Below are 16177 nucleotides of genomic sequence, written 5' to 3'. Positions count from 1 at the left end.
GTCACAGGCTGATTGCCTCCATGCCACGCCGCATTGAAGCAGTCATTTCTGCCAAAGGATTCCCGACCAAGTATTGAGTGCATAACTGAACATTATTATTTGATGTTTTTTTTGTTTGTTATTAAAAAACACTTTTATTTGATTGGATGGGTGAAATATGCTAATTTATTGAGACAGGTTTTTTGGGTTATCAGGAGTTGTATGCCAAAATCATCAGTATTAAAACAATAAAAGACCTGACAAATTTCAGTTGGTGGATAATGAATCTATAATATATGAAAGTTTAATTGTAATCATTACATTATGGTAAATAATGAAATTTAACACTATATGCTAATTTTTTGAGAAGGACCTGTATATCACACAGATACAGAGGGCAGGCCAATTGGAAAGCGGCAGGCCAGACATACATTACAATAGCCGCAGGGGGCCGGAGCCTGACGATATCTACTGTGGGAAGTACAAAGGTGGGGGGAGGACAGATGTGGGATATCTTGTCCCCTCTGCCCAGGGGCGCAGCCTGTGGGCTGATGCATCTCACATGGAACCTATTATTCATACATATAACTGCACAACATATTCTGGGTGCTGAGTGGTTCCGTAACACATAACAATCAGTGACTGTACCTAATTCCTGCAGTACTCGGGGGTGTATCCCATCCGGGCCTGGAGATTTGTCAATTTTAGTGATTTTTAGACGCCGCCGTATTTCCTGCTGGGTTAAGCAGGTGACATTTAATGGGGAATTTTTGTTATCACTGATCATATTGTCTGCCATGGGATTTTCTTGTGTAAATACTGTTGAAAAAAAGTCATTTAGCATATTGGCTTTTTCCTCATCCACCATTTCACCCAGACTATTTTTAAGGGGGCCTACGCTATCATTTTTTAGTTTCTTACTATTTACGTAGTTAAAGAATATTTTGGGATTATTTTTACTCTCTCTGGCAATGAGTCTCTCTTTCTGTCTCAATCTTTGCTGCCTTGATTTGCTTTTTACAGAATTTATTTAATTTTCTATATTTATTTAATGCCTCATCACTACCTACGTCCTTTAATTCTCTAAATGCTTTCTTTTGTGTCACTTTTTGCGCCCCTTACAGCTCTATTTAGCCATATTGGTTTCCTCCTATTTCTAGTATGTTTATTCCCATACGATATATACTGTGCACAGGTCCTATCCAGGATGCTAATAAATGTCTCCCATTTTATTTGTGTATTTTTATGTCTCAGGATATCGTCCCAGTTAATTGCACCAAGATCTTCTCTCAGCCGTTGGAAATTTGCCCTCCTGAACTTTAGTGTCCGTGTAACCCCTCTACTACACATCTTATTAAAGGATACATGAAAACTTATTATTTTGTGATCACTATTCCCCAAGTGACCCCCAACACTTATATTTGATATGCGGTCTGGCCTGTTGGTTAATATTAGGTCTAGAAGTGCCCCCCTTCTTGTTGGGTCCTGAACCAGTTGTGAAAGGTAATTGTCTCTCATAGCTGTCAAAAACCGATTACGTTTGCTGGAACTGCAGATTTCCGTTCCCCAATCTATTTCAGGGTAGTTGAAGTCCCCCATAATAATGACTTCTCCTTGAGTCGCAACTTCATCTATTTGCTTTATGAGGATATTCTCCATTGCTTCCATTATTTTTGGGGACTTATAACAAACCCCTATCAGTAATTTATTATTTTTTCCCTTTCCCCTTATCTCCACCCACAGGGACTCTACATTTTGATTAGATTCACTTATATTATCACGCAGGATGGGTTTTAAGGATGATTTTACATATAGACACACCCCTCCCCCTCGCCTCTCCATTCGGTCATTTCTATGCAGACTATAACCCTGCAAGTTAACAGCCCAGTCATGGCTCTCATCCAGCCATGTCTCAGATATCCCCACCATGTCATAATTATGCTCCAACAACATTAATTCTAATTCGACAATTTTGTTGGTGAGGCTTCTGGCATTAGTATACATGCACTTTATGTATCTCTCTGTACCTGTATTCTTTCCTAAATTATTCATTGTTCTAACCCCACCCCCATGCCACCCCCAAATTAATTATTTGTGCCCAGGTCACTATCTGCACTATCTTCCACTCTTATAAAATGAATACCCTCCCCCCAATCCCTAGTTTAAACACTCCTCCAACCTTTTAGTAATTTTCTCCCCCAGCACAGCTGCACCTTCCCCATTGAGGTGCAGCCCGTCCCTAGCGTAGAACCTGTAGCCAACTGAGAAGTCGGCCCAGTTCTGCAGAAACCCAAACCCCTCCTTCCTACACCAATTCTGGAGCCACTTATTAACCTCCCTAATCTCCCGTTGCCTCTCTGGCATGGCACGCGGTACAGGCAATATTTTGGAAAATACCACCTTGGAGGTCCTTGCTTTAACATAGTAACATAGTAACATAGTTAGTAAGGCCGAAAAAAAACATTTGTCCATCCAGTTCAGCCTATATTCCATCATAATAAATACCCAGATCTACGTCCTTCTACAGAACCTAATAATTGTATGATACAATATTGTTCTGCTCCAGGAAGACATCCAGGCCTCTCTTGAACCCCTCGACTGAGTTCGCCATCACCACCTCCTCAGGCAAGCAATTCCAGATTCTCACTGCCCTAACAGTAAAGAATCCTCTTCTATGTTGGTGGAAAAACCTTCTCTCCTCCAGACGCAAAGAATGCCCCCTTGTGCCCGTCACCTTCCTTGGTATAAACAGATCCTCAGCGAGATATTTGTATTGTCCCCTTATATACTTATACATGGTTATTAGATCGCCCCTCAGTCGTCTTTTTTCTAGGCTAAATAATCCTAATTTCGCTAATCTATCTGGGTATTGTAGTTCTCCCATCCCCTTTATTAATTTTGTTGCCCTCCTTTGTACTCTCTCTAGTTCCATTATATCCTTCCTGAGCACCGGTGCCCAAAACTGGACACAGTACTCCATGTGCGGTCTAACTAGGGATTTGTACAGAGGCGGTATAATGCTCTCATCATGTGTATCCAGACCTCTTTTAATGCACCCCATGATCCTGTTTGCCTTGGCAGCTGCTGCCTGGCACTGGCTGCTCCAGGTAAGTTTATCATTAACTAGGATCCCCAAGTCCTTCTCCCTGTCAGATTTACCCAGTGGTTTCCCGTTCAGTATGTAATGGTGATATTGATTCCCTCTTCCCATGTGTATAACCTTACATTTATCATTGTTAAACCTCATCTGCCACCTTTCAGCCCAAGTTTCCAACTTATCCAGATCCATCTGTAGCAGAATACTATCTTCTCTTGTATTAACTGCTTTACATAGTTTTGTATCATCTGCAAATATCGATATTTTACTGTGTAAACCTTCTACCAGATCATTAATGAATATGTTGAAGAGAACAGGTCCCAATACTGACCCCTGCGGTACCCCACTGGTCACAGCAACCCAGTTAGAGACTATACCATTTATAACCACCCTCTGCTTTCTATCACTAAGCCAGTTACTAACCCATTTACACACATTTTCCCCCAGACCAAGCATTCTCATTTTGTGTACCAACCTCTTGTGCGGCACGGTATCAAACGCTTTGGAAAGATCGAGATATACCACGTCCAATGACTCACCTCTTCATAAAAACTGATTAGATTGGTTTGACAGGAGCGATTTCTCATAATCATCTTTAAGGACCTTCTACCTACCTCTAACTTTGTCATTTGTGCCAATGTGCACCATAAGTAATCTGTCAACCCGATCAGCGATGTGTCGGACTCGAGCGCCAGGTAGGCAGCACACCGTTCGACGATCCCTGTCTTTGTGACAGATTGCCCTATATGTTCCCCTAATAATTGAGTCCCCTACTACCAGCACCTGTCTGGCCTTCCCTGCTCTCCTATTTCTGTCCTTACTGGAGCAGACACTCCTCTGACTTTCAGAGGACATACCATGCTGCCGCAGTGCTACCCCTGTATTGGCACCCCCCTCATCTGCCAACTTAGAAAACTTATTGGGGTGTGTCAGATCAGGATTAGCCTCCCTGGCACTCTTCCATCTACCCTGCTTTCTAACTGTCACCCAGCTTGCTGCTCCACTGTCCTGCAGCTCCATCCTACCATCCCCCCCATCTATCCCATCTGAGCAGACGACTCCTTTCCATATTGTCAATGGATCTCAGTGTTGCCAGCTGCACATTTAGATCCAGTATCTGGGCTTCCAAATGCACAACGTGCTCGCATCTTGCACAGCGGTATGCACCCTCGACCGGCTGATCAAGGATTGCATACATGTGGCAAGATGTACATTGGATGGCATTAACAATAGTGGAGCACATTTCCTAATGGGGATTGCACCAGTCAGAAAAGTTAAATAAAAAAATAAATGCAAAGTTTTAATAAAATGCAGACAGCAATTCAGTAATTCCTCCTTTGGAAACTCCTTGAATCCAAAGTCACTGAATTACAAGTTGCATACTTACCACCATTCGCACTTACACTCCGGTCACACTCAACTCGTTAACACTCGCTAAGCAGAAGATTTAAAAAGATTTTTTTTCCCCTCAGCAGCAATCCACCTTGCTGTTCAATGCACTTCCAAAAAGGCACTTTACCCGGCTCTTCCCACTTGTCCTGTAGTGGTGACAAGTGGAGTTCATATTTGTGGGGTTGATGTCATCTTTGTATTGTCAGGTGACATCAAGCCCATGGCTTAGTAATGGAGATGCGTCTATAAGACACCTATCCATTACTAATCCTATAGATATATGGTAAAGAAAGACACAGACACCCAGAATAAAGTATTTTACTTGAAATGGTGCACAGTACCCGACGGTGCCAGGGCACAAAATCCTATTTGTGACGCTTAAGTTGACGCGCCCACAGGCAGTGGGGTACTCGGTACTGGGTCCGGTCGCAAAGAGGGATGTCACGGTGGCTGCGACCTGGTCCATGGCCCTGGGCATCAACGTTAAAGGGGGTTAAAAGTTCAAAGTTTGTCGTGACGCCACCTGTGGAGTTCGGTCAATAGGGGGACTGACGCTGCATTAGAGGGGTCCCCAGGGGGATGTTGCAGCAGCCCAGATGTCACACTTCCCACAGGTGAAGCGGGGTCACCAGGGGTCCTATGGTGTGTGGCAGAGATGATGGTATGCCGATGAATAAATGGAGGAGACAAGTTATAAGTCTTTACCTGGTTTACCGTAGGTTGCTGGCCACAGTCCAGGGTACCAGGCATGGAGGATGGTGGTCCGGCCGGCTCAGAGGCAAGTGAGGGTTCTCCTGTTCCAGTGGAGGTCCGTGAGCCTTTCCAACTAATGCCTTTCAAGGTGAGGTCCCTGCTGTCTGAAGCTTCGTACAGGGTCCTCCAGTTTCCCTGTGTCCTGGGACAGGTACCTGCACGACGGGCAGCTTGAGCCTTTTTACAGGGACTCTATCATGCCTCAGGCTCCTTAGTTGCTGCTGCGTCTCAGGCGTGGTGCGGGCAGTTAACTTGTAGTGTCGTGCCTTCCGGTTCTGCTCTGTGTGCTAGAGTCCCACAAAAGCCCCGGGCTCCCGTTTCCCGGCTACTGCGCTTCAGTTCTGGGGGTGCCCAGCCACAGTTCCCCTCTGAGCTCTGTTCCTCTCCTGTGCTCCTTCCGGCTACTCCACATTCAGCCCTTCCAGGTTATCTGTCCTTCCAGAGGCTGCAGCTCCCTCATGGCTGCCAGGCCTCTCTGTCTGACCTCAGTTCCAGACTTCCTTCTACTTCAGTGTCTCTCACTAACTAAACTATCTCCTCCTCCTGGTCAGGATCCATATACCTTAGGGAAGCTCCCCTGAATCCGGGTCTTGAGCTCCCCCTCCTGGATTCAGAATGTGTTGCATGTGTGTGCCTTACCTGGTGAAGAGAACTCCGTTGCCTCTGAGCAGGACATTACCTAAGGAAGGAAAAGCAACATCACTGCAGCAAGCGGTAACCTGGGGTGCTGCACTAACATTACTTCTCATTACAAACACATTAGCAGCTGCATATCTCACAACTCTGCTGTATTTCAACCAAGTCTGTTTGTGAGATGGAAGCTGAAACTGAGAAGAACTTGCACAGGTCAGTTACAATCACACACAGCTCTGCAGTTGGATCAGGAGAGCAGGGAGCGGCCATTACACATCACATTGGTAGCTCCCCCTTCATGTAACATATGCTCTGGAGCAGTCTCATGTACATCAGTGTCAGAGATGAGGAACATCTGCAATTTAAAAAAGCTTTTGTATTTTTAGTGCTTTTAGTGGAAATGCACTAACGTGAATGTAATCAGCATGTGTTTATCAATAAAGTTTTATCAAAGTTAAAGGGAATCTGTCACTCTAAAATTCGAGAATGAGCTGCGGCCACCGGCATCAGGGGCTTATCTACAGCATTGCAGAATGCTGTAGATAAGCCCCTGATGCCGGTGGCCGCAGCTCATATTCGAATTTTGGGGTGACAGACTCCCTTTAAGTAAGTGGATATTTACAAAAAAGTCAAAGTGCTGCAGGGTGCTTATAGCTCCTGCTCAGAGTATAGGGAGTGGTGCTGTGAGTGATGACTGTAATGGCTCCGCACAACACCCCAATGACTGAAACCTGGTGACTTCCAGGAGGAATTAACTTAATTTTCCCGCTAGCCACACTTTCATTGAGATGGCCAGGCAGCATTGTAATTCTACTTACCTGCAAATTCCCTTTACATTTGCACATAGATAGCAGTTTCAGTGGTGACAGGTTCCCTTTAAAACATGACATGTCAAAAAGAGACAAAACCTGCAGCTGAAAAAATGCGCAAAAAATATATGTAAAAACGCGCACTCTAAAACGATGAAAAAACACAAGTAACCTAATTTTAACTACCATAATGGGTGCAGAAATGGTGAAGAAAATCTGCAACATAAAAACCCAATAAATGCTCATTGTGGGAACTAAGACTATGGGCTTATTTTCTAATGGCAGACTGACCCTTGTTAGTCGATAGTGCTATTCAGATGACCGGTTTGTTTCATGATCCATTTATCTGATGGACAGCTTATTTATTGTACTCACTTATTAATTCTACAGCGCTTTACAGATATCATCACCACTGTCCTCATAATCTAGGTTCCATATCAGTATGTGTTTGGAGTGTGAGAGGAAACCCTCGCAAACACGGGGGAGAATATACAAACTGCATGTAGATTTAAACCCTGAACCCCTGTGCTGCAATGCTGCAGTGCTAACCACTGAGCCACCGTGCCTCTTGATTAGTTCATGGCAAATTTCAGCTGAAGCAGTCATCGAGATGGAGTAAAATATGACTACTTGTGTACTAAGCTTCTTGTACATCCCACATCATTATATATATATTTTTCTTTATGCAAACTGATTCAGAGTTTCTTGATAAGCCTACATTCACACACATACTTTCTATCAGTATGCGTATTTTGCAACCAATCTTTTGGCCACACACTGTTGAATCTTTTTTTTTTTTTTTTCTCCCGGTGTCCAGCAAATGCCTAAAAAAGATGCCATTCCTAGAGTATGCTGCACTTTGGGGTTAAAAAAGACTCTATAAGTGTTGTAATATTTCTCCACTATCTGTGGATGGGGAGAACTCACTTGGCCGGTCGTTGAGGCATGTGCTGGGACACTCATGCTTAACACAAAAGTCCTTTCGGTTTATTAATACACAGCATAAACTGAATCTCAGGTACTTGGAACATGCAGCACCCCGTGCACCATCCGTCCCCGTTCGACTTATCAGTACCCACGGTCCTTGCTGAGCCTCGGTGTGTCTAACACTGATTAGTGTCCGTGAACTATCCGGGACGACCGAACAGGTTCCCAGATACCTTATCCTCAGAGGCATCCTCTCTCTGGCTCTGCCAAGCCATCACTGCCCATGCACAAAACACACAGACTCCATCTTGGGTGTTCAGACACACCCCCTTGAGTAGGGTATGTAGGTGACTGGACCCACCCATCTCTCCAAGTCACCTGGAAGCCTTCCCAATGTATAGTCAGCCTCCGCAGTAGATCTGCTGAGCAAAACAAGCCCAGGCTTCCATCACAGGGCCACCCGCCTCTATGATATATACCGCCCATTAACCACATGGCCACCCGCCATACCACAGTGTACTAATGCCTGAAACATGACATAAAGAAATCAATTCTTGTTTTGCATTTTTCTCTTTTAACGCACTACTCCAGTGCTAGATAGCGTAAGCTTACTGCACCTAATATTGTACTCTCCACCTGCCGTCTTCAGCCCTTCTCGGTGCAGCATCGGTCCTGCATCGCCATCTTATAACCGCACCCTCTAACTGACCGGAAACCAGAGGTAATGGTCACAAGCTCTCCAGTCAAGGCAAAGATTAGGAGCGCCAGAACGAGGCTGTCATAGACTTGCATTGAAAATTGACCTCCGGACTCGCTTCGGTAAACACGGCAGGTCACAAACTGCTGGAGACCGGCTGGAGCAGCTCAGATAACAGCAGAAATGGTGCATGGAAACTATAAGACTTAGGCTGTGTGCACATGTTCCGGATTTTTCCCGTTTTTTTTTTTATTTTTTCGCTATAAAAATGCAAAAAAAACGCTCACATTAAGCATCCTATATGCTAGAATGCAATCTGCATTTTGTATGCACCTGCTGAGTTTTTTTTTTTCCTGAGTAGAAACGCATTTTGGAAAAAAACCCAGTATGTTCATTAATTTGCAGAATCACGGGAATTCCGCACACATAGGAATGCATTGATCCGCTTACTTCCCGCATGGGGCTATGCTCACCATGCGAGAAGTAAGCGGATCATATGCGGATAGTACCCAGGGTGGAGGAGAGGAGACTCTCCTCCAAGGACTGGGCACCATATAATTGTCAAAAAAAGAATTAAAATAAAAAAGTGATATACTCACCTTCCGATGGCCCCCGGAGTCCTCCCGCCTCTCAACGGTGCACGCGGCGCCTTCCATTCCCAGGGATGCTGTGTGCGAAGGACCTGGGATGACGTCGTGGTCACGTGACTGTGACGTCATCCCAGGTCCTTCGCACACAGTATTCCTGGGAACGGAAGCCGACGTGTGCACCGCTGAGGAGATCGGGTGACGTCGGAAGGTGAGAATAACCATTTTAAAAATTTTTTTTTTATTTTTAACATTAGATCTTTTTGCTATTGATGCAGCATCAATAGTAAAAAGTTGGTCACACTTGTCAAACACTGTTTGACAAGTGTGACCAACCTGTCAATCAGTTTCCCAAGCGATGCTACAGATCGCTTGGGAAACGCTAGCATTCTGCAAGCTAATTACGCTTGCAAAATGCTAGTGTTTAGCGGGCATACGCACGCCAATTCCACATGCGATATACCCGCGGCAGGAGTTGCTGAATTTCCGCGGAAATTTCTGCGGCAATTCCGCAACGTGTGCACTTAGCCTTAATGCCATGTCCCCTATTCTTTGCCCTGTATGTCTGCAGCAGATGGAGTTACCAGTCACACCCCATCATTATTATTATTATTATTTATTTATATAGCACCATTGATTCCATGGTGCTGTACATGAGAAGGGGTTACATACAAGTTACAAATATCACATACAGTAAACAAACTAACAATGACGGACTGATACAGAGGGGAGAGGACCCTGCCCTTGCGGGCTTACATTCTACAGGCCTTTCAAAGCCCATGGCACTCACAAATATAGTGAAGAACTTCTCTTGGCAATCATCATAGTCATTCCTACAGACAATGAATGGTGGGTTGGCAGGGGCACATATGCTCCATTCAACTTTTCCTGGCCACAGTTGTTGGAGTTCTCAATTGTAAGCTTTGCATCAAACTAAAAATTATCTCCTATGCTTGGGATGATGAATGATAATTTTTGTAGATTGGAGTAGCTCTTTACTTTACTATCAAGAATTTTCTGCAACTAAAAGAAACCATTTGATAACAAAATTTTATGTCAGAAGTCTTATAGAATTTTCTGCAAAGTGTTTTTTTAAGAAAAAGAACAAAGAAACCTTCTCCTTGTTCCAGTAAGTGTTGGTATGCAATGTCCATATAGTTCTAATCTTTTTAATACTGCATGGCCAATTTATAATTGAGAAATGTTACTGTCTCAATAATTTAGAATATTGTTCCCACGTTCTTGTATAGACCTTTTTCACATTTAGTCGTGTAGTGACCTTTGATGGAAATATGAATGCATATTAATCCGTGTATGCTATATGTTTTAGGATTGGTGTATAATATCACTCCTTACATGGAATACCATCCTGGCGGAGAAGAGGAACTCATGAAGGCAGCTGGAATAGATGGCACTCAGCTTTTCGATCAGGTACAGGAACACAATTTTAGCTACTTAGATTCATATCATATTGAAGAAATATCTTTTGTCTGCAGATAAATTGCTGTAAAACTTGCAGTTATTTTTAAGGTTAGAATTGCAGGGAAATTTCATTTTTGTGCCAATTTTACTGTAAAAATAGCCAAAATACTGAGAGACTGAACAGTTGATTGATGTTGTACTACTACTTGTTTTCCATCTCTGCCGCCATAAGGCCAGAGCTGTTTGTCAAAGAGAAAACAAAATCGAAACACCAGAATTACGTCTTTTTGGTCACTGCAACATTGCAATAACGGGCAATCAAAAGATCGGACATGCACCAAAATGGTATCGATAAAACCGTCAGATCGGCGCGCAAAAAGTAAGTCCTCACCCAGCCCCGGATCCCGAAAAATGGAGACGCTATGGGTCTCGAAAAAAATGGCAACTTTTTTTTTTTTTTTTACAAACTTTGGAATTTTATTTTCACCACTTGAATAAAAAAGAACCTAGACAGGTTTGGTGTCTATGAACTTGTAATGACCTGGAGAATCATAATGTCAGGTCAGTTTTAGCATTTAGTGAACCTAGTAAAAAAGCCAAACAAAAAACTAGTGTGGGATTGCACTTTTTTGGCAATTTCACCGCACTTGAAATTTTTTTCCCTGTTTTCTGTTACACGACATGCTAAAACCAATGATGTCGTTCAAAAGTACAACTCGTCCAGCAAAAAAAAAAAAAAAGCCCTCACATGGCCATATTGACAGAAAAATAAAAAAATATGGCTCTGGGAAGAAGGGGAGCAAAAAATGAAAATGCAAAACCAACAATACCCTGGTCATTAAGGGTTTAACCCCTTAGTGACCGAGCCAATTTTTACAATTCTGACCACTGTCACTTTATGAGGTTATAACTCTGGAACGCTTTAACAGATCCCGCTGATTCTGAGATTTTTTTTGTGACATATTGTACTGCATGTTAGTAGTAACATTTCTCTTACCCCATGACGGCACTAACGAGAGAGAGGGATCCGCCCTCAGGGACAGGAAACCCACAGGTTAAAAAGGCGGGACCTCTCCTCCACCTCAGTTCGGTTTCCTGTCCCCGACGGGGATCCCACAGCTCACCATCCAGGAGTCCAGGGACCATCGGGCCGAGTTCAGGCAGCGGGGGGCCCTGCCACAGTCTCAGGTGGATTCCTCCCTGAAGGCGCGTTCCGGGGTCGGCGGGCCTCGTGCATATGCGCGGAGGGGAGGCAGTGAAGAGGAGAAGACAGCCTGCCTCTTCCCTTTTCAAGGAGTCGATCGGTAATAGGTAGCGGCGGCTACCTGGAGGTTTCCTCCGCCGGTCCATGAGGCGCACAGGGGGTGGTGACGCCGGTCACCGACAAGCGGCAGATCGCAGGGAGCAGCAGCGGCTGCGTAAGCTCCGTCCCTCCTGTGAGCCGGTAACTAGTGGGCGCGCGCGCGAGGTTCAGCGTCTTACTGCGCAGGCGCGGGTGTCACTTCCGGGGCGGCGCAGGGCACCTCTGGGTAAACCGGAAGTTACCTGGCGCCGCTCTGTCAGTATATATCCGGAAGGAAAGGGGCATACCGCTGCTCAGTGATTACCACCATGAGTGGAATAGAGCAGTCGGTGGAAGAAATTTCACAGGCCCCTGTGACAAAGAATCCGAAAGAGCGCCATTCGTCACGGAAACCTACGCAGCGCAGCAGCTCAGGATCCCAGCGCAGCAGAGGCTCTGGTGGATCCAGGAGGGAGACGGTGGTTCAAGTGGAGGAGGCATCCTCAAAGCCACAACCGGTATCTTCCTCACATTAGGAGGGTAAGTGACCTCCGTGAAAGTGTATATTCTAATAGGGGTTTATTGTTTCCTAGGGAAAGAAATGCCAAGGGAAAAGTAAACATAAAGTGTGCCCACTTTGTTCAGCAGATTTGCCAGATTCATGGGTTAAAAAACTCTGTGCGTCATGTATTAGGAACACCATTAATGAGGAGACGCCGAGTTTCACATCTGAATTAAAAGACTTAATTAAAACCCAAGTGGCAGACGCACTAAAAAGCGTGAAAAACGTAAAAGAAAACGTAAAGCAAAAACTCCAGATTACAGCTCCAGTGAGGGAGATAGCACGAGTGAGGATTCAGATAGCTCTACAGCTTCAGCATCCTCATCCACATCTTCAGAAAGCGGTCGCAACTGTTTCCCAATAGATGAAACGGATGCGCTGGTAAAAATGGTTAGGGCGACAATGGGTCTGGCAGACACTCGTTCCAAAAAATCTGTACAAGATCTTATGTTTAGTGGCCTGGAACAAAAGAAGTACAGAGTGTTCCCATTAAACGAAAAAATTCAAGCCCTTATAAAAAAGGAGTGGAAAAGGCCAGACAAAAAAGTACTGTTAACACCCAAAAGAAAATACCCATTTGACGACCCAGCCTGCGCATCATGGGGAAAGGCGCCAAAGTTAGACATCGCCATTGCGAAAGCATCCTAAAAATTCGCTCTGCCTTTTGAGGATATGGGGACCCTCAAGGATCCTATGGATAAAAAGGCTGATGTCTTTCTAAAGGGGTCCTGGGAGGCCGCCAGCGGGGGGCTAAAACCCGGTATAGCTGCTACTTGTACAGCGAGAGGTCTGATGGTCTGGCTGGATCATTTAGAAACTCAATTAAAAAATAAAACCCCGAGAGAGTCTATACTGGACTCCGTGTCAGCAATGAGAGGTGCTGCTGCGTATCTGGCAGATGCTTCAATAGACTCAGTTAGGCTGACGGCAAGATCTGCTTCTTTCTCAAATGCGGCTAGGAGAGCACTATGGCTGAAGTGCTGGCCGGGGGACCTGCAAACTAAAGCCAAGTTGTGTTCCATTCCGTGTGAAGGTGAATATTTGTTCGGTCCCACCCTAGACAATGTCCTCGAAAAAGCAGTGGATAAAAAGAAAGCCTTTCCAGGATTCCCAAATCAGTCTTACAGGCGGCCCTTTCGAGGGAGGAGGTTCACACAAAGACGCCCCCCAAAAAAACAAAAGGAGGGGTGGGAAGACAGAAAATTCAAAAAAGGAGGTTTTATGTTTAACAAACCGGATAATAAAAAACAGCCGCAATGAGGGTGCGACCCAGGTAGGAGGGAGACTGACCCACTTTCTTCAAACCTGGGAAAAAAATTCTGGAAGTGCCTGGACTTTAAACATCATAAAGACGGGCCTAAAACTAGCTTTTCACACAATGCCACACAGTCAGTTTGTGGTTACACCACAAAGAAAGTCGGAGATCGAGCAACTGAGTATCCAGAGGGAAGTTCTCAGTCTTCTGGAAAAGAAAGTCATACAGGAAGTTCCGCGACAGGAAGAGACGAGGGGATTTTATTCTCCGCTTTTTCTTCGAACGAAGCCGGACGGAACTTTCAGGGTGATAATAAATTTGAAACAACTAAACAAATACCTGGTGATAGAAAAATTCAAAATGGAAACAATAAAATCATGTGTCAGATCCCTTATCCCGTCTTGTTTCATGACTGTTATAGACTTAAAAGACGCGTATTATCATGTGCCAATCCATCCGGAGTTCCGGAAATACCTCAGAGTGGCAGTAATGATACAAGGGAGACTAAAACATTACCAATACAGGGCTCTTCCGTTTGGTCTAGCCATTGCCCCAAGGGTATTTACAAAATTAATGGCGGAAGTAATGGCCCATATAAGGGAACAAAACATATTGATTGTGCCTTATCTGGACGACCTCCTAGTGATGGGCAGTTCCTCTCTACATTGCAGCCAGCAACTAAACAGAGTGATGGTAGCCCTATCGAATCTAGGATGGTTTTTGAACCTGGAAAAGTCCAGGCTTATCCCGTCTCAAGTACAGCTGTACTTAGGGATAGTAATAGACTCAACAAAGCAAGAGTGTCGTCTGCCGGAAGAGAAAGTATCCAATATGATACATCTAGTGAATCAGTTGAGCGTCTCTCCTCTGATCACTCTAAGGAAAGGCATGTCTATACTGGGGTCAATGACATCCTGTATCCCAGCGGTCCAGTGGGCTCAGAGCCACTCGAGAGATCTCCAGTGGGAAATACTAGAGGCGGTATCCCACGCAGGAGGAAATTTAGAGACGCAATTAAAAATATCCTCTCGGACAAAAACTTCCTTAGCCTGGTGGACAAATCCATCCAATCTCAGGAGGGGGGTTCCATGGGTGTGGCCGGTCTCGATAATCCTGACCACAGACGCAAGTCCTTGGGGGTGGGGGGCCCACCTAAACAGGCAAATTGCCCAAGGTTCTTGGTCAGGGGAAGAAAAAGACCTTACTTCGAACATGAAAGAGCTTTTAGCAGTTCAGTACGCCATCAATCATTTTTTAGCATCCCTCCGTTCCCACCACGTGAGAGTACTGACGGACAACAGGGTGGTAGTAGCATATTTAAATCACCAGGGAGGGACGAGGTCTCAATCCCTAATGAAAGTAACAAATTTCATCATGTCACAAGCAGAAGCCAACTTGTCCTCCCTGACAGCCCTTCACATAAAAGGGTCAGAAAATCAAACTGCAGATTTTCTAAGCAGAACCCAATTAAAACAGGGGGAATGGGAGTTAATTACAAAAATATTCAAACGCATAGTGGACCTTTGGGGGGCCCCGGACATAGATCTATTTGCAAACAATCAAAATCGGAAAACGGAGGCCTTCTGCTCGATAGATCCTCGGGGGAGTCCAGTAGCTATAGACGCGTTGTTAATTCCATGGAAGTTCCATCTAGCTTATGTGTTCCCTCCGATAGCTCTAATTCCCTTAGTCTTGAAGAAGATCAGGGAGGACAGAGCCAATGTGATATTGATAGCTCCGTTCTGGCCGAAAAGAGTATGGTTCCCATGGTTACGCCTAATGTCTATAGCGGATCCTTGGGTACTCCCGGAGATCCCAGACCTTCTGCATCAAGGGCCAGTGAATCACCCACAAATAAAAAGTTTGCATATGACAGCCTGGCTTTTGAAAGGGAACTGTTAACAAAAAGGGGGTTTTCTTCAAATTTAATCTCTACCCTGCTGGCCAGTAGAAAACCAATAACCACCAGAGCATACGGGAAAGTCTGGAAAAAGTTCCTCTCCACGTCAGGGGTTGTCCTATCGAATCAGATGCCAATTCAGGAAATCCTAGAGTTCCTGCAAAAAGGATTAGAGAAAGGCCTGGCAACAAACACCCTGAAAGTTCAGATTGCAGCATTGGGTGCCCTTTATAACCAGGATTTGGCAGGGAATCACTGGGTAAAAAGATTTATTAGAGCATCTACTAGGTCCAGACCAGTTATACATCTCACCGCTCCTCCCTGGGATCTGAACTTAGTCCTCTCAGCACTAACTAAGGCGCCGTTCGAACCTTTATCTCAGGCTTCACTGAAAATAATCTTGGAAAACCTGTTTATTGGTGGCCCTAACCTCAGCTCGCAGGATTAGTGATCTGCAGGCCTTATCAGCCTACCCACCTCTAACCCAAATATTAGATGACAGAGTAATCCTTAAAACTGACCCTTCTTACCTTCCCAAAGTGGCGTCAAAATTCCACAGATCTCAAGAGATAGCGTTACCATCTTTTTGCCCCGATCCAAAAAACAAAAAAGAGGAGGCTCTACACACACTAGATGTAAAGAGATGTCTAACACACTATCTATCAGCCACAAGGGAGTGTAGAAAAGGAAGGGCTCTGTTTGTCTGCTTTCAGGGACCAAATAAGGGTCACAAGGCATCGAAAGCCACGTTGGCAAGGTGGGTAAGAGATGCCATCAAGATGTCATATACCTCTTCCGGAGAACAAGCTCCGGACACAATTAAGGCTCATTCAACCAGGTCGGTGGCAACCTCTTGGGCTGAACGTGGTGGAGCATCAATAG

General features: G+C 44.8%; 1 protein-coding gene across 1 annotated transcript in view; it reads left to right on the top strand.

Annotated features, from left to right (window-relative positions):
• Positions 1–16177, top strand: part of CYB5R4 (cytochrome b5 reductase 4) — a 261934-nt gene that overhangs the window by 44076 nt on the left and 201681 nt on the right. The window contains exon 3 of the mRNA XM_069726422.1: positions 10205–10305. Coding sequence (XP_069582523.1) covers positions 10205–10305 — 101 coding nt within the window. The remainder of the gene's footprint in view (positions 1–10204; positions 10306–16177) is intronic.

This window comes from Ranitomeya imitator, chromosome 5 (assembly GCF_032444005.1).
Source record: "Ranitomeya imitator isolate aRanImi1 chromosome 5, aRanImi1.pri, whole genome shotgun sequence".
NCBI lineage: Eukaryota > Metazoa > Chordata > Amphibia > Anura > Dendrobatidae > Ranitomeya > Ranitomeya imitator.
This window is presented reverse-complemented; position numbering and strand designations above follow the sequence as displayed.